General features: G+C 32.2%; 1 protein-coding gene across 4 annotated transcripts; it reads right to left on the bottom strand.

Annotated features, from left to right (window-relative positions):
- Window positions 1–2,809: 2,809 nt before the first annotated feature.
- Window positions 2,810–17,749, bottom strand: LOC129939266 (serine protease easter-like). 4 transcript variants are annotated; one of them, XM_056047229.1, is made up of 5 exons: window positions 17,591–17,749; window positions 17,404–17,487; window positions 3,917–4,119; window positions 3,674–3,860; window positions 2,810–3,610 (listed from the first exon to the last, which is right to left on the bottom strand). In XM_056047229.1, coding segments are annotated over exons 1-5 (1,203 nt in total). In that variant the 5' UTR covers window positions 17,592–17,749; the 3' UTR covers window positions 2,810–2,882. The 4 variants fall into 4 exon arrangements, with proteins under 4 accessions (XP_055903204.1, XP_055903206.1, XP_055903207.1 ...); XM_056047231.1 differs by having other exon boundaries at window positions 3,917–4,089; XM_056047232.1 differs by lacking the exon at window positions 17,591–17,749 and having other exon boundaries at window positions 3,917–4,089; window positions 17,404–17,584.
- Between the last annotated feature and the right edge of the window lie 608 nt (window positions 17,750–18,357).

Below are 18,357 nucleotides of genomic sequence, written 5' to 3'. Positions count from 1 at the left end.
AAATTTTAGACTCTCTCAAAAATCCTCTGATTACTTTTTGTCTAGACAATGTTTTTTTTTTTATACAAATACAATTAAAATTGAATCGAAAACCTCTTTAAGAAAATGCAAAGTTAGTGCAACTTGAAAATAAATGTGTTTAAGGGCCACTTAAAGCAATTAATCCAGAAAAATTAGTTTGATAAGACATCTTTAATGACAGAAATGTTCAATGATCGCTATAAGCAAACTTTAAAGAAAATTCCAATAATGAAAACCAATGATTACTCTAACTGGGCCCTTAATTTATAGCACGAAATAAGAATCAAAAGTCTTTGAAAAGATAAGATGTGAAAGGGTGTTTTTTAGAGCAATAGGTCACTATCATAACTTCTTTCTGAGGCCATGAAATTCTGATCAATCACCAGTTGAAGAAATATATGAAAGAAAGAAAACTACTTAGCATAGGTCCGGCGGAGATTTCATTGCTTATCAAACCCAACAGCTGCATAAATTTGTACACCGTCTTTGCAAAATTAAAAGCATTTGATAGAGTTTGACATAAATCACGCTTGAATAAGAAGTCTGGAGTTTAGAAAATTAATGCTGGTTTTCACCATAAACTCCATCATTATGTTCATAAACGATTTCTTTTCGACTTCTAATCCTCTGAAAAGTTTCGCATATGACATTACCCTTAGCTTTTCGTATTAATTTCTTAATTCACACTGTTTTCCTTCGGATGTGAGTAAATTCTGATATTTTTAATATTTGTATCACAGATCACTTCTTATGGGACGATCACATATATGACATGGTATTTTGAACGGAATTAAAAAAAAGAGCTATAAAAATGGAAGGCAGCAGAACTATGTGTAACCAAAAGTCTTAAAAACAAACTATAATAGACTTAACCGAAAGTAAGCTAATGTCAAAACCGAACGAAAAGTTATCAATGGTTATCGTCTAAATAAAAAGGGACCATAATGGATTTAAGTAACTTAAGCAAATTTTGTGTTGAAATGCGTTTCAAATTTGACATTTGGTTAAGCTCGAGCCATTTAAATGGCTCTTGCCTAATTGTCCGAAAGTTAGCGAAATACGAAACTGAGCAGAACGTCCATTATTGTTATTGACATATAAGGCTGTATATTGGTTCGTTCCCTTAAGCTGGCTTAAGCTCGGTTAAGTCTATTATAGTTGGGCCTTTAAGGAACATTTCCATGAGAGCGACCAATGACCGACATATGTATGAAAAATTGTGACTTTAACCAGAATGTATAAATCTAATTTTAAATTTAGGTTAATCTTCAAGTAGTAAAATTAGATTTTTAATTGCGAAATTGAGTGATGTTTAGGAAAACAAATTGTTCGAATTGCGAACTGATTGAACATTCAAACTCATTTTGCGTTCCACATACAATCCACATTTCAACAGATTAAATATTCGCACGCATCTTAACATACAAATTTCACTCTAGTCTTTGTTATGAAAGAGATGGCATTATGAACCAATATTCGTTCATTCGTTGGTCGCTATCATGTGAAAAGTTCTTTACATTGGTTCAAAACTGACGCAATGTTTCATGTTTTTCGTTGTGTTTACCATATTTTTATAAGCTTTTTTCTGTCGAAATAGCCAGTTGCATTCCACCTCTCAATAAAATCATGATACTCGAATTTCAAGGAATGTCCATCAGTTTTGCCCTGATCTTAATTTTGGATGTACTGTCAAGTAAAGGTATTCTTTTTTCTGCCTTACATCAGGAATGTGGAAAGCTTTAACCAACTCCATTTTTAGTTCATGTTTTGATATTAGGACGCTAGGACTGCTAAAGATCAATCTAAGAAAATTCTATTTAAATATCTTATTTTTTAAGTTAAGCTTTGATTCCAGCCATTTTCTGTATCTTTTGTTTTAACTACAATTCAAACTACCTTACCATTTGTTACAAAATAGCCACCTACTCCTCAAAATAAATACTTTTGTTCTGGAAATTACCCAGCAACACATCATTGTCTTTTTTTATAAAAGTTATAGTACTTTCATCGGGAGTATCTACGGAAGCGGCACCTAGTTTCTACAACGACATTAGCTTATGCATTTGATTTTGACTTAGTCTTTTTCATATGACTTCCAGCGCCACATTGCAATTACGGCGAACAAAAACTGCTTAGTAATAATACCATAGATTTTATCGCGAGTAGATTTTGGCGCCCCCTGGCGGCCATTTGATTTTGGTGACATCTGTCAAATCTTTTATTATTATTCAGTTGTTTATGCCAAATCATCATCGCAAGTACCAAGATTAAACAGCACGTTGAAATGATAAAACTTTATTATCACAATGAGTGGTCGTTAAAGCAAATGATGCGCGCATTTTACGGTAGACGTGGTGGCCTTTCACAGTGAACTCTTCAACGTTTGGGTCTTGGGCCTACACCCGTACAAGATTCAACTGACTCAAGAGCTTAAAGTTCATGACCATAGACAACTTTGTTTGTTCGCTGACTGGGCCTATAATCGTTAGGAAGAGGACCCCAATTTTGCCCCAAAAATCATCTAGACGATGTGGTTCCAGCAGGACGGTGCGGTGGCGCTACGTGCCACACAGTAAACGGCACGATTGACATTTTCATCACCTACTTGTCCCTTATTGAAGACTCCTATATTAAATAAATCAAGCCTATTTTACGTATTCCATTGTGCAAAAATATTGATTTATTTAATATATATTTTCAATAAAATTTGCCAATTAAAAATTCCAAACTGAATTCTGAATTTCTTAATTAAATTTAAAAACATAAATAAGTCATCAACCAAAACACATATTGGTATATCCAAAAATTTTATTTTATATTTTTTTCTCAAAAACATTTATCGTTGAGATTCCAAAACAAACTTAAGGTTCGATATTTTGCTGAATCCAATCAACATAATCACTGACTTTTGTATAAACGCCTGGCCAACCTTGCAAACCGCATGGAGTTGGTCCAAATGACACAACTCCAGCTAAGAAATAGTAAACTCTCATTTTGTTCGAGGAATCCAATCCAATAAGTGGTCCACCCGAATCTCCACGACACGAGTCGATACCTTGTTGGCCGCCAGCGCACATTTGTGAGCTTTGTAAATCAACGCTACGTTGGCTATAAACCCGTTGACAGTCATTCAAAGGCACAATTGGAACTTCAGCTTTCAGTTTGAGGTTACTTGATGTCCCTTGTTCAGTTTTACCCCAACCAGAAACATCCATAACGCTACCTTCGAAAGTAGAACGCTTGAGGATATCCTTAAGGGGCAGGCAAATAGGCTGAATGAATTCGGTGTATGGTATGCTACGTGATAATCGTATTAAGGCAATATCGTAAGGTTGACTTTTTGATGAAGACACGTATTTTTCGTGAGGAATCACTTTCTCGATCGTAACATCAACATGAGGATCAGCACAATCTTTGTAGCCACGAACATCTACCTCGCAATCGACGTCTGTCTGGGTATCCCATTCACCTAGACGAACTTGGTACGGCGTCCATGTTTCAGGTATGGCACTTATGCAATGAGCGGCTGTCAAAACGTAACGGTCATTGATCAAACTACCACCGCAATGATGTCCGTTTCCATTTTCACCTTCAAATGTTCAAAAAATCAAGTGTTAATTCAAGTTTTGATGGTTTCTGAGAAAATCGTTACCTTTTTTGTACTCAATCAGTGCCATCCATGGATATTCATCGATTTTCGTTACGTTACCACCGTAGATTCGATTTGAAATTACGTTACCACAAGTACCAGGTTCAGGGAGGCTTGCTCGAATTCGTGTGTCTGTAGAGTCTGGTTCTGCTGGCATTTGAGCTCCGATTTGTCGTTCGGGACAACAGATCTAAAAATAAATTTCATCAACTTTTGTCAATTTTAAATATTTGTCAATGACCTTACCAAAACTTTTCCATTATTGGAACCACATTGACTACGTTGCAAGAACATTTTATCAGCATCTAATAGTGGTTTTGTCAGGAGCTTGTTGTACAGGTATGTACATTGTTCCAAGTGTATGCATAAAGCACGCTCTGAATTGGGCGTCAGACATCGTCCATAGTTAACAACGTTCTCTGAGGGTTTATCGGGCGGATAGTAAATTTCTTTGATTTTTGATTTTCATAAATATGATGAAAAGCAAAATGCAAAATATGAAGCAAAAATATAAATTAATTAGTAATTGTAATTGAAGATTCTTAAAGTAAGACACAAGAGTACATTATCAACTAGCTTCACACCTCCGGGAGTTATTTACAAACATAAACTGAAATAAAGAATTGTTAAACCAATATAACAGCCAAAGATCGATGTAAGGAAGTCTGAAAATCCAAAAAAATTTTAGTTCGCATTTTTCGGCACTACCTCGAAAGCTTCTACAGAGGAAGTAACGTGGAATTAAAAAACTTGCCGTGATTGAATTGAGTTGATATTAAAGTTTGTTAACCTCAAAAAAGAAATCAATTTAAAACAAAAATGATCAATAATAACTCATAATATTTATTGGCCTTATTTTTGTTTGTCAATTTCCTCCTAAACAAATACACGAATGTAAAAATTACTCTTCCAATTTTATTTTTGTTTGTAAAAGTGAATATTTGCTTTAAAACAAGATCAAAATTCTCATAAGACTCGAGCTATTTTTTTAAAGTACGAGCTTTGGTATATGTACAGTCAGTCACAAAAGTCAACTTACAGCTATGAAAAATGGTATATCAATGGTTTTATCCAAAATTCAAATATATTTGTTTGACTAAATAATGGAGTGTTATTTAAAAGATATGAATTGAGACATTAACGGTATTTTGTTCATAATATTCCAAAGAGATCAGAAAACGGTTAAAATTGTAAGTCACGAAAGTGCACATATGTATAAAACTTTGTTCTGATACACTGTACATTCAATCTATTTTTTAATTAAAAAATTTGATTTTATCACCATTGGTGATCAGTTATCTTTCATAATCTTGTTTATTTCATGTGTGATATTTGAATAATATTGTTGAAAATGTAAAAAAGGAGTGAAACCTCAATTGAAATAAAAATTTTATTATAAAGCATAGAAACGAAGTGAAAAGTTATGGTGCTATTGGAAAAAACGTGGGTAAAAGTTCCTCAATTGTACAAACAATAATACAAAATTATAATGAAAGGGGACATTTAGCAAATAAGCCCCGTTCTGGTCGTCCTAAAAAATTAAGTACTAGCGATATCCGAAGCATTATTCGGAATGTTAACCACAATCCTCGAATAAGTGCAAATAAATTGGCGGAAGACATTGCAAATACGTCGGGAAAAGAAGTCCACCCAGAAGCCGTGCGAGTTTGAAGATGTGAAGGGTTTAATGGGAAAAAAACCATTAATCAGCAACACTAATCGAGAAAACGCCTAGAGTTCAAGAACCGGTACATTTCGGAGGACCACGGTTTTTGGAAAAGGGTACTGATAAAAGTAAATTCAACATTTTTAGATCCGATTGCAGGGGAAAAATATGACAAAGGTGAACCAAGCCATGGGTATGAAAAATCTTGTTGCTACAGTGAAGCACGGAGGAGGACATGTGATAGTTTCGGAGGCTGTAGCAGCCTCTGGTGTAGAGAGGCTAGTTTTTATTGAGGGGAGTATGGATCGCTTTCAATATCTGGACATTTTGCGTAATAATTTGCACGCCTCTGCTGGGTTCGGAAGCAGCTGGATCCTGCACCAAGACAACGACCCCAAGCATACGGCGAAGATAAAAAGGAGTGGCTGGTGTTTAGGGTCCCAAAACAGCTTCGTCCACAACTGCAGTCTCCAGATCTCAATATCATAGATCACATCTGGGATGAACTGGAACGGAAAGTTCCCAAATTTGGGATAACAAATAAAAATTCACTGAGAACGGCTCTTACGAATACTTCGTCTTCAATAGCCCCTGAGTTCACTGAAAATTTAGTTCAGTCTATGCCTCGAAGACTCAAAGCTGTCCGGGGCTCACAAGGTGGTCCATCAAAATATTAAATTAAATTCAGTTAATTTATTTTGATCATACATATGAAGACTATCCTGTATGTTTTTTTTTTACTTTTCTCGTTTTTTCTTTTATTTGTGTAATAAAATGACTAATTTTGTTCAATAATACATTCTCCTTTTTAAATTAATACAATTAATTAATTTTGACTACAAGCTTTTTAGCACTATATGTGGACTTTTGTGACTGACTGTATGTAATCGATAAGAACCCTTCCCCTAGAATTGAGGGAAATTTGAGAAAATGTTTGTATGGTTCGCAGCTTTCGGGTTTGAGTTGTTTTTGTAAAGAAATTCTTTTAACGGTATATAAAAGAAGCATTTATGATCTTCAATTTATGTGCTTTGCTTTTTTTTTCAAATCGACTATAAGCAATAAAATTATACTTTTCCAAAGATTTTTGATAGCCTTAAGGTGGGTGTCCATTTGAAAGTAAACATGCAGCGAGTCGCTCTCAAGCTGGAAAGTCATTCGCAAGTGGACACATGTGTTTACCACTATCCGAGATAAGCGCGGGGAATACCAACACAGTTCGTATTTTTATGGGTCCAATTTGTGAAATTGAAAATGTTAACATTTCCCGACTTTTCAAGATCCCTAGATTTTTAGAAAGATACACGTTCGTACGTCTGTAAGTCTGTACGCTCGCGACGTTTTTTCGTCATCTACAGCTCAAGAACTATTAAACTATTTTTGTTACCATAGCAGTTTAAAAAAAGGTGAAAATGTTGGTTAACCCCAAATATCCCACGAACCAAAAACGAGAGACTTGAATTAAATTTTGTTTTTTTTGTATTTATTTTATGAAAAAAAGTCCAATTAACGGTTTTTTTGAAAAAAAAAAAAAAAACAATGAAAAAAAAAAATATTTGTCAGTTTGAAAATTGGAAGAATCCAACACAATTTGGTGCAACGAAGAATAACGTTTTTAACAGCTTTTTTTAAACAAATTTTGAGAAAAATCGGATTGACAGTTTTTATTTTATAAAAAATAAAATCTAAAAAAACATTATTCAAAGTTGTTAAAAATTGAATTTTGACTCTTCAAACATTTTTATTATAGCTTCCAACTTATTTTATCTTATAAGAAATATTGTTTTCAACATTCAGCAAAATTTTGAACAAAATCTAATTGAGTTTTTTTTACCAAAAATAAAAACCTAAAAAAAACAATACTAAAACTTGGTAACAAATTACTTTCGACTCAAATATTATTACTTTCAAAAATTAAAAATATTGTCTTCACATTTTTTTTCACAGAAAATATTGCGTCCGATATTCCATAAAAATCCATAGATAAAAATCCATATCTTCATAAAAAAATAAAATCTACAAAAAATAGTACGCAAATTTTGTAAAAATTGATGTGCGGTTCTCTATATCTCATAAACAAAAGAAAAAAATGACTTAAATTAGATTCATTCATCCAATTTTTTATTTATTTATTTAAGAAATAAAATCTTTTAACAAAAGTAAAAATTAGTAAAAATTGTTTTTCGGCTAAAAATCTCGTTTACAAAAAAAGATTTTGAAATCAAACTATTTCATCAAATTCATATTGTTGGTAATTTTTAAATCTTTTAAAATAATTCAACTGACAACTTTTTTAACAAAACACGAAAAACTACAAACCTTTTAAGCAAGGCATATGGACAGACGGGATGGGAAGTTATCAGTGTGGAACGTGGATAATTAACCCTTCGTTGCACTGAGTTGCAGATCTGCAACATTCCCCATTTCACTGTATAAAAAATTTAGGAATAGTTTTTTTCTAAATCCGAGCAATGTTGCTGATCTGAAACATTCCTCTTCCAAGCACGATCTTTATTCGAGCCCTCTACATAACATGTGCTCTTTACTCTCATCTGTCAAAGTTTATTTTTTGTCTAAAGTCGAAGTTTGTGTTTGATCTGATTTCATTTATTGTAAAAAATTATCAAAAAAATAGTTTTTTGCTAAAAAAGTTATTTTGTTTTCAAGGTGAGTTTACATTCTTCTGAATTTTTGTGATTTTAGTTTGTTTTACAACATAAATAGATTGTAGTGAGTAAAATCTGCAACATTGCTCGTCCAGTTACCCAAAATCCATATATGTGTAATACAATGTAAAAGACATAACCTCAAATTGTTTACGACTTGTAGAATGCGTCCACGGCGAAATAACCATCTAAATGACCAACAGCTTGAGCGGTTAGCCAGTTCATGGTATGAAAGTGAAAATGAACTTGATTTTTCTGCCGATGAATGTGAGCAGGATCCAACATTTGCCCCTCCGGTGGACAGCTCATCAGAAAACGATTCTGACAATCTACCGCCAGAGCATTTTATACAGCCAAAACATACTGTCCATCATTCTCCTCCACCGCCACCTCAACCATCAACTTCTCGTGGAATAACAAATAGTTCGGAAGCCAAGCCAGCAAAAGTAAATGTCATATGGAAAAAAAAACACCTTGAGCTCATTCAAGAGCAGCTTAGTTTTCTTGGGGACGATGATCTTCCAAATGACTTTCTACAATTAGAAACGCCATATCAGTTTTTTTCGTATTTCTTTACTGATGAAATTGTAGATCATATTCGCGATCAAACAAATATTTATAGCGTGCAAAAAGATCCAAATAAGCCCATAAACATCGAAGCCATAGACGTTCGGCAATTTGTTGGCGTTGTTTTGTACACGTCAGTTGTACGTATATTGAACGTAAGAAATTACTGGTCCGATAAAATGGGCATAACTATAATAAAAGAAACTATGCCATTGAAAAAATTTGAACGTTTGCGGCAAACTTTCCATTTCAATGACAACTCTAAGATGTTGCCTTATACCCAGCCAGGAAGTGATAGGCTTTATAAAGTTAGACCGCTTATTGAAAAGCTCAATAAGCGCTTTTCGACGGTGGTACTAGAGAGGTACTTGGCTGTTGATGAGCAGATGTGCTCAACTAAGGCCAGGAGCATTTTGAAGCAATATATGCCAGCCAAGCCTCATAAATGGGGCTTCAAGTTGTTTATTTTGTGTGGCGTTAGTGGTTTTGGCTACAACTTTGAAATTTACAGTGGCCAAGAAAATATTTTAGAAGAAGGCGAGCCGCAATTGGGTGCTTCCTCAAATATAGTAATGCGTTTAGCGAGGAAAATACCAAATAATAGCAATTACAGGCTGTATTTCGACAACTATTATACCTCCTTACCTCTTATCGAACATTTGGCGAGAAGAGGTATTCACAGTCTTGGTACAGTGAGAAAAAATAGAATCCCCAATTGTAAGCTACCGGATGAGTCTTTTTTTAGAAAACAACCAAGGGGTACTTCAGTGGAGTTTGTTGGCGACCACAATGGGATTCAGATTTCAACAACCGCTTGGAAAGACAATAAAATCGTTTCCCTTGCGTCAAATTTCGCAGGTAAGAACCCTACATCTAATGTCCAGCGATATGACAGAGTGAATAAAGTCCATATATCAGTTGAACGACCATTTGTTGTAGCCGAGTACAACCGCCACATGGGCGGGGTGGATCTGATGGACAGCATTATTGCAAGGCACAAGATATTACTAAGAAGTAAATTTTGGTATATGCGTCTGTTTTACGACCTTCTGGACATGGTTATGGCAAATGCTTGGCTACTTTATCGCCGTGTCAACAAACAAGCTGGCCGGTCTGAAAATTTGAGCGCCGCCGACTTTCAAATGGAAGTAGCTGAATCACTGTGTAAGGTGGGCATGAAACAAAGGGCGAGTAAAAGGACATCTGATGTTGAACAAGGTCTTCAAGCTAAAAAAAAGAAAGGCCCTGCTCAACACGCACCGCCGAAAGAGGTTCGACTTGATCAAACAAGTCATTGGCCAATATGGGGAGAAAAAAGAATACGCTGTAAAATGCCAAATTGTACTGGATTTACACAAACATTATGCGAAAAATGTGGAGGAGGCTTATGCAACAATAAAACGAATAATTGTTTCAAAGATTTCCATTGCAAGTAATTTGTTAAAAAGGGGAATTGAAAGTGCAATGTTGCATACCTGCAACATTTGAATTTTGTTAATAAACATAAAAAAATTAAAGTTTTTTTTTTTTAATTATTTTTCCTCGTATTATAACTATTTTGTACGTCTTTTGTGAAAATTTTAACAAAAACTGAGTCATTGCGCTACGAAGGGTTAAAGCTTGTAAGAATACATGGCCAACTGATAATATGCTAGCAGAAGAAATCTATCAAGTGGACACGATTATGAGAGTACCCTCAGCAAGAAATCTCTCGAAATTCTAGAAGAGAGTTCGCGATAGCAAAATTTCGAAAATTTGGCTCTCAAAAGGACAGTCTCAAGAGAGTTGCTCTCGAGAAGTACTCTACACGCACCTCAAGTTAGTACGACTTTAAAATCAATCAGACAGGTTTTCGAGATATATAACTTAGTTCCCGGAGTCTAGTGAAATGAAATCAAGATCTTAATTGAAAATCGAGTGAAATTGTTTTCAGCGTTCTACATACATATATTTGATCGATTGTTTTAACTTCTAATACTTTTCGAAATTACTTCAAGTGAAATTGATGCAGATGAAATACCACATAAATCAATAAAAGAATGTAAAAATGTGCGTTTCTTTGCTAAAAGGGTTTAGAATATGAAAGTTCAAAAAAGTATGGGTTGCTATGGATTGAAGCACAGTTAAGTAATGCCTTGAATGTTCTTAACGAACATTGTTTTGCTTTTAATGTTATATAGGGAAGATGTGTTTCGTTCTAAAAATCGTTTTAATTGTTTTGTCTTTTTCTTTACAGATGAAGAAGCTGTAACTTTTCGCGAGCTTAGTCTATAAGCTAGGTTCTACATTTCACTTTCACTCAAAATGAAATTGAAAACGATTCAAAATTTTATTTGGAGTTCCGAAATTAATAATTATTGATATCGATTTCATTTTTTTCGAATTCGAATCGAAGTTGATTCTTATATTTTACATTTCGATATTTGCGTTTTCGAAGTGATTTGATTTCGCCAGAGTAATTTGGTGCGATTTGAATTCGAAATTCTTTAAAACAGTAGTATTTTCACTTAAGGGAAATAAACCTTAACTTCTTTATGTAATGCGCTTGCTTTGTGAGAAGTTGCTGTTTCTACCTACGTTGTAGTTGAGGTTTTTTCCATAACATTTCGAGTAAAACAAAGAGCAGTTTCAGACGACATAAGTGACTTGACAGTAAGCGAAGTTTCTAATACCTGATTGGCCAGCTGCCAAAAACTTAACTTCCAATTAAGGCAACTTTAATGGAAAGTTGACTGGAAAGAAAGTGAACAAAATTCTCCCTAAAAGCACTTTTAACATGAGCACGACCAACGAATTAACTAATATTCATCGATTTTGACATTTCTTCCACATGAGTTTTTAATTCGTCGCGAATAAAGTTTTAAAAGGAGCCACTGCCAAAAACCATTCACCAACGAAACCAAAACAAGAATGATTTTTTAGGTTACGTACGCCCGATTATTTTATTCGTGGATAATGTGGAACGTGAATAAAGTTTGACAGTTCGTATCAACTACAATTTTTTTCACGAAGAATAAATTTGTTTTCTTTAATTTATTAATATATGATATTGAAAAGTAAAATTATGCATCATAAATCAAATAGAAACTATACTGCTATCGTTTTGTTAAGAATTTGTGTGGAATTATGTCTTCAAACGTATATAAACTCACATTTTGTAATTCATTCGTCGTTCGTTGGTCGTGCTCATGTGAATACTACTTAAAGACCCTTGCACATGAGAGCGAACAACGAATGAACGAATGGGCGAACAAACGTGATTTTACACATTTCAAAAAGTCAATTTCAAACAAAAACACAATTAAATTATAAGAAACCAATTGACACTTATGTTAGGATAATAAAATTTGCATTTTGTTCTCTAAAACAAGACAATTTTGTAAAAACAATTTGTTAGCAACGAATCGCAATGTGGTTGCTACGAACTGTCAAACTCTATTCGCGTTCCACATACAATCCACACTGCAACGGATAAATTGTTCGCGCTCAACTTAACCTCAAAATTATATCTCTCTCATTTTGTTTGTTGAAAAGGGTAATTATAAATTGACAGTTCGTCGCTGTCTGCGAATAGAAACAAAGATCATGTGAAAGAAAAGTCGAACATCCACAGTTCGCAGTTCGTAGCTCATGTGCAAGATACTTAATTATCAAAGCAAGTGTACTTCTGTCAAAATGATAGTTGATCATGTTTTTTTCATTCAACTGAAAGCTGAACTTTATTACTCTATGATTTATGTATTATCTGCACAGCTTTGTTTAAAAGGGTTCATTGACAATTTGTAACAGAAATAAGTAATATTTCTTACAATAAAAAATACAAATCGCGTTGGAATTGAAGCATGCCCGAGAAATGTTTTTAAACACAAAATGGTACTTTTTGTTCTATGAACGAAAGGTGTAGGTTTCTGAAGTAAAGTTCTGAATTTGAAATTCATGACACTTGAAAAACTAACTAGTTGACTTGGTAAAAATTCACGTTCAAAGTATGCAGTTGACTGCAAATGAAGTCCCTTATGTTGTCTGAACTTGCCCATTGTAGGGCATTAAAGAGTCATTTTATAGCTAGACTTAAGGTTGTTTGATACCCACCGGCATGCGTTCTCTTTTGCAAAGCTTTTGAGTTTGTCTATCGAGTCGGTTTTCGATAAAAAATATAAACAATTAACTTATTCTAAGATTAAACAAAGTTAGTAAAACATATTCACATACAAGCTGGTATATAAAAGATCTATAATACTCAACAATTAAAAGCTTCGACTCATTCACAATAATATAGCTTCAACATAAACACTCCCTTTACAATTTAAATGCCTACGACTGTAAACTCTTCAACAGTCAACAATATTTTAAGATAATTATTTATGAAAAAATAAATCTTAAGAAAACCAGTTTACAAATTAAACAATTGAAATGTTGCGAGAAACAAAATCATTATTGAGGAATCAAACAGTAATCAAATAATTAATAAAATGCTCACGTTCCCGGTTAAATAAAATGTTAAATTTCAATTTGATTGCGATTACATATAAATAAATAATTTTATAATATAGTGGTATTTTTTTCTCAAAAAAAAACTAAAAATTTAAAATTTTTTAACGGGTTTTGATTAAAATAAATATAATTTAAAATACAAATACAGTGTTGGAAAAAATAATAGAAACAAGTGTCTTCATCATTTTCAATACATACAATTTTTTTTAGCAATAAAGTCTTGTGTTGTTAGGTTTTCTATATTTTTTTTAATAGTATAATACTATAAAGTTGTAAAATTGTTTTGTGAAAACAACTTTTAATAGAAACTTTTACTATTATTTTAACGTAAGGATGAAGAAATTTTTGTATGCAAATAGGCGTTTTAATTTTGGTTATTAGTTTGTCGGATGTTTTATATTCGATATAAACAAAATATTTAAAAGTCATCTATAAGTTTAAAAAGAGGCTGCGATGCGACCCACACTGATAACTTCCCACCCCGTCTGTCGATTTGTCTTGCTTAAAAGTTTGTCTATATGTACTCGTGTCAATTTTTACCGAATTTCCGTACTATTTTGTATAGATTTTATTTTGTATGAAAAAATGGACTGTTGGATTTTTATATAAAAATTACTGAATATTGAAAACAATATTTTCTGTGAAATAAAATAAGTTTGAAGCCAATATTTTTAATTTTTGAAAAGCTATTTGAGCCGAAAGTAAATTTTTACCAAGTTTTAGTATTGTTTTTTTTTTTTAGAGTTTAATTTTTGTAAAAAAAACTGTCAATTCGATTTTTTTCAAAATTTTACCAAATGTTGAAAATAATATTTCTTATAAGATAATATTAGTTTGAAGCCAATATTTAATATTTTTGTAGAGATATTTAAGTCGAAAATCAATTTTTACCAACTTTTATACATTTTTCTTTTAGGTTTTTATTTTTTGTAAAAAAAACTGTCAATTCGATTTTTCTCAACATTTGTCCTAATGTTGAAAACAATATTTCTTGTAAGTAACAATTAGTTAGAAACTATTATCTCAAAGTTTTTAAAAGATATTTGAGTCGAAAATCATTTTTTACCAACTTTTGTTAATTTTTTGTTCGGTTTTTAATTGTTTGTAAAAAAATGTCAATTCGTTTTTTTTTTCAAAATTTAAGTGAATGTTGACAACAAGATTTTTTGAAAGATAAAAGTAAATTAAGGCCAATATCTCAAAGTTTTGAAAAGATATTTGAGTCGAAAATCAATATTTACCAACTTTTATACATTTTTTTTAGGTTTTTATATTTGTAAAAAAAACTGTCAATTCGATTTTTCTCAACATTTTTCAAAATGTTGAAAACAATATTTCTTATAAGATAAATAAGCTTGAAGCCTAAATTTCAAGTTTTTGAAAAGATATTTGAATCGATATTCAATTTTTACGAACTTTGGGTAATGTTTTTTTTAGATTTTTATTTTTTATAAAAAATTGTCAATTAGATTTTTCTCAAAATTTTTCAGATGTAAAAAACATTATTCTTCATTGCACAAAATTGTTTTAGCGATGAAATCATATTTCAGCCGTAAAATTTTGGAGGTGCCAATTTTTTTTTCCGTTTTATTGATTTATAAAAAACCGTTATATTGATTTTTTTCAAAAAATGTACTTGTTTGGTATCACGCTACAATATATTATATAAAATTTAATTCAAGTCTCTAGCGTTTTTGGTTCGTAAGATATTAAGGGTTAACCAAATTTTCACCTTTTTTTCAAACTGCTATGGTAAAAAAACCACCAACGCAATTTTCTTGAGAGCCCTTTCTGTATCTTTCTGCTTTATTATCTGCATAACAAAATTTATTTGAAGTTGATATCTCTTCTGGTTCTTGAGCTATGGAGGACGAAAAAAACGTCGCGAACGTACGTACACACGCACGCACAGATACCTTTCTAAAAATCTTTTATTTCGACTCAAGGGACCTTGAAACGTCGAGAAATGTCAAAATTTTCAATTTGACAAATTGGACCCACTACAATAACTTCCTAAGGGAAGTTAATAAATATCGTCTTTTTAAAAAGTGCTCACTTTTTTACAGTGTCAAAACGATTTTTATTTTTTAGCCTCATTTACAGCATTTTGAAATAAAGAATTTTGATATACAGAATTTTGAAATACTGAATTTTGAGATACAGCATTTTGATAGTGCAGTATTTATGTACGTAAAGTATTTTGAAATACAGTATTTTGATCCCTACAGTATTTCGACCTCTACCCGCTGATTTATTTTTTGTTGCACAAAATTGTTTTTCATTAATTTTTTATTCGTACAGTTTTCGAGGTGGTTGTTATTTCAATTTTTTTTTGTTTATTAAAAAAACCGTTAGTTGGATTTTTTCCCAAAAATATATTGGTTTTATTTGACTTTAGGATTAAGTTGAATAAGTTTGGCTAGACAATTTCTCGACCCTTGCGTGTCACGAGAGAACTTTTATAATAAAATCTCCCACTAAATTTTCTTGAATTTTCTGCATCTCCCTGCATTATTATCTGTAAAATAACATTTATTTCAAGTCGATATCTCTATTGGTTCTTCAGATATTTACGAATCTACGTAGACACACACGCACAGACATCTCTCTAAAAATAGGGACCTTGAAACGTCGAGAAATGTCAAAATTTTCAATTCGACAAATCGGGCCGATTGTGAAACACGGTGTTGGGATTATAATGATTTGAGGATACTTTTCAGTACCTGGTGTAGGTCTTATATTTTGAATCAATGATAAGATGTACGCAGTGGATAATATTCACATCTTAAATTCAGTCATTCTACCATTAACTGAAGAGGAGGTGCCAATTAAATGGCAGCTCATGCGGATAAAGACCCCCAGCACCCATCCACATTGACTAAAAAATACTTACAACAAAATAAAATGAATGTTATGGAATAGCCATTACAATTCCCCGACCTAAGCCCAACTGAGCACTATGCTAAAGCGAAGGATCAGAGATTGTAAATCCAAAATTCCATACTCGTGGAATTAGTGAATTCGATGGAACGAACAGTGGAAGCAGTTATCAAAAACAGAGGAGCCTCTTCAAAATACTCAAAGAATTTGAAATGCTTTTACCGTTAAATACAAGAGTAGGACCATCACAATTTTGTTTCTATTATTTTTCAAGGATAAACCTCATTTCTCATTATTATATTAAAAAAAAATTGTTGCATTCAAGCAATTAATTATTAAAAATTTATCAGTGTAGCTTTTAATTGTTCAACTCTTCACTAATACCTTTTTATGCGTTAAAAAAGAATTAAGGCGATGCTTGTTTCTATTATTTATTCCATCACTGTAAACAGAAACTTAAAATAATCGTTGCTGGAAAAAACCTTTTCTCCAAAATAAATGTTCAAAAACATTAAAACAAAAATAGTTTTAGGCATTTGAGATATCAAAGGGAAAAGCCTTAGTGAAATAAAAATAGTAAAGAGCTGTAAATTATAAAATAAATAAAAACCATGACGAAACGCCTTAACAGAAATTCAAAAACCGGCTTTCATTTATAAATCGGATATTCTTGTCTTCATATTAAATCTACATACATCAAGCACCGCATATCTCTTGATTATGATCTTTTCGTTTTGTTTGCAATTATTTCTGTTTTCTTAAGTTATTCCGTCAGTTAAATTATTCAATATAAAAGATTGTGCGAATAAAATTAATAAATGTTGTATTTCTGGTAGTTTCACATTTGAATTCATCTTTTCTCAGGTTATTTTTAATACCAGACGAAAAAATCCCCTTTTGCATAAGACAAAAAGAAACAAAATAAGAAAAAGAACCCCGTCACACTTGACAACCTTGCCTTGACTTGGCTTAGCTTAAGCTTAAGAAAAGAAAAGAATCTCGTTTTGCCATTTGTCACTTTATTTGAACTGTCCATCTTTTGGGGTACTTGGTTTTGGTTTGTTTACATTTACAACACGAACAATAACATTCTAAGCTACTCTTGATGTGCTCTTAATTTCCTTCAATATTTTGTCTGGTTTTCACTGAAAAACCTCTTGAAAAACCCTTCAAGACAGGTTTTTGGCCCATTAAACCTAAGTACCTACATACAGAATACAATTAACAAATTCCCAATGACTAACAATCATAGTTTATTAACAATTATTTATATTTAAATGTACATGAAAGTTAGTTATTAATGGGAATTCAGAGATTCAATTATTACATTATCATTGATGATGTGATGATCTTGATAGGACCTATAAACTTGATCATGTGAGATATTAAAAGATATGAAACATAAATAAGTTAGGTTTTTGCATTTCACCAAAAAGACTTAAAAGGTTTGGTTAACTTACGTGCACTAGTCGCTGATATGATACTGACAAGTATGACAGCTCCTATGCTAAGGGAAGATTTGCTTATCATCTTGCAATGCAGCACTGGTCAGGGTTCAAATATAATTAAAAAATCAAAATAAAAACAAAATCGAATGAATCTTATTTATAAACTTCGTCGATTAAAATTTAAATATGTGTATATTACTTTATTAATATTTTGTTTCTTTTTTTTGTTTTTTCTTTTCTCCCACAATGAGATAATGTCAAGTCAAGAACACCAGTTTATTTTCTCGCGAACCGATCAAGACTAATCGAAATGATTCTCTGATGGTTGAAGCTAGGTAACTGACTTGACTTGACAGACTTGATAGACCACCTTCCTTGTTCAACAATCGTTTGCTCATCGTTGTCATTTTTGTTGTTAATAAATGAGAATCAGAACCGGTAGTATTGTTTATGGGCAGATTTGAGAGATTTAAGGGAACAGAGATTAATTGAAGGAAGCTTTAAAGAGAAATATGGTGGGAATAATGAGAACTAACTTAAAAACAAAGCTTATTCGTGATGAACTTCATCTTCACGAGATCTTTTTTTTGAAATAAAAATAACAGCTATTGTCTTAGATTGAATTTATGCATTTTGATAAGAAACTTCTATTCAAAAATTTTACATAATCAAAGGTCTTAATAGTGCACAGTGGGACATTTTGGTCTTTTGAATAAAACAAATCTAAAGCTAAAACTTGGATTTTTTTAGTCAAAGCTAGGTTTTGTGTGATCTTTAGCTAGAAATTTAAAGATATCTTCCAGTAATAGCTATTTTAAAATAGCTGAAGCTAGATTCATGTGCTTTTAGCTAGATTTTCCAGCTTGACCTTAAAATTGGGTGATTAACGAAATCTTCAGTTAGAATATTACACTTAAAGCTTCAAAAATATCAAGATTTTTAGAAAGTTTTGATTAGTTATAATTT

This window comes from Eupeodes corollae, chromosome 1 (genome assembly GCF_945859685.1).
Source record: "Eupeodes corollae chromosome 1, idEupCoro1.1, whole genome shotgun sequence".
Classification (NCBI taxonomy): domain Eukaryota; kingdom Metazoa; phylum Arthropoda; class Insecta; order Diptera; family Syrphidae; genus Eupeodes; species Eupeodes corollae.
This window is presented reverse-complemented; position numbering and strand designations above follow the sequence as displayed.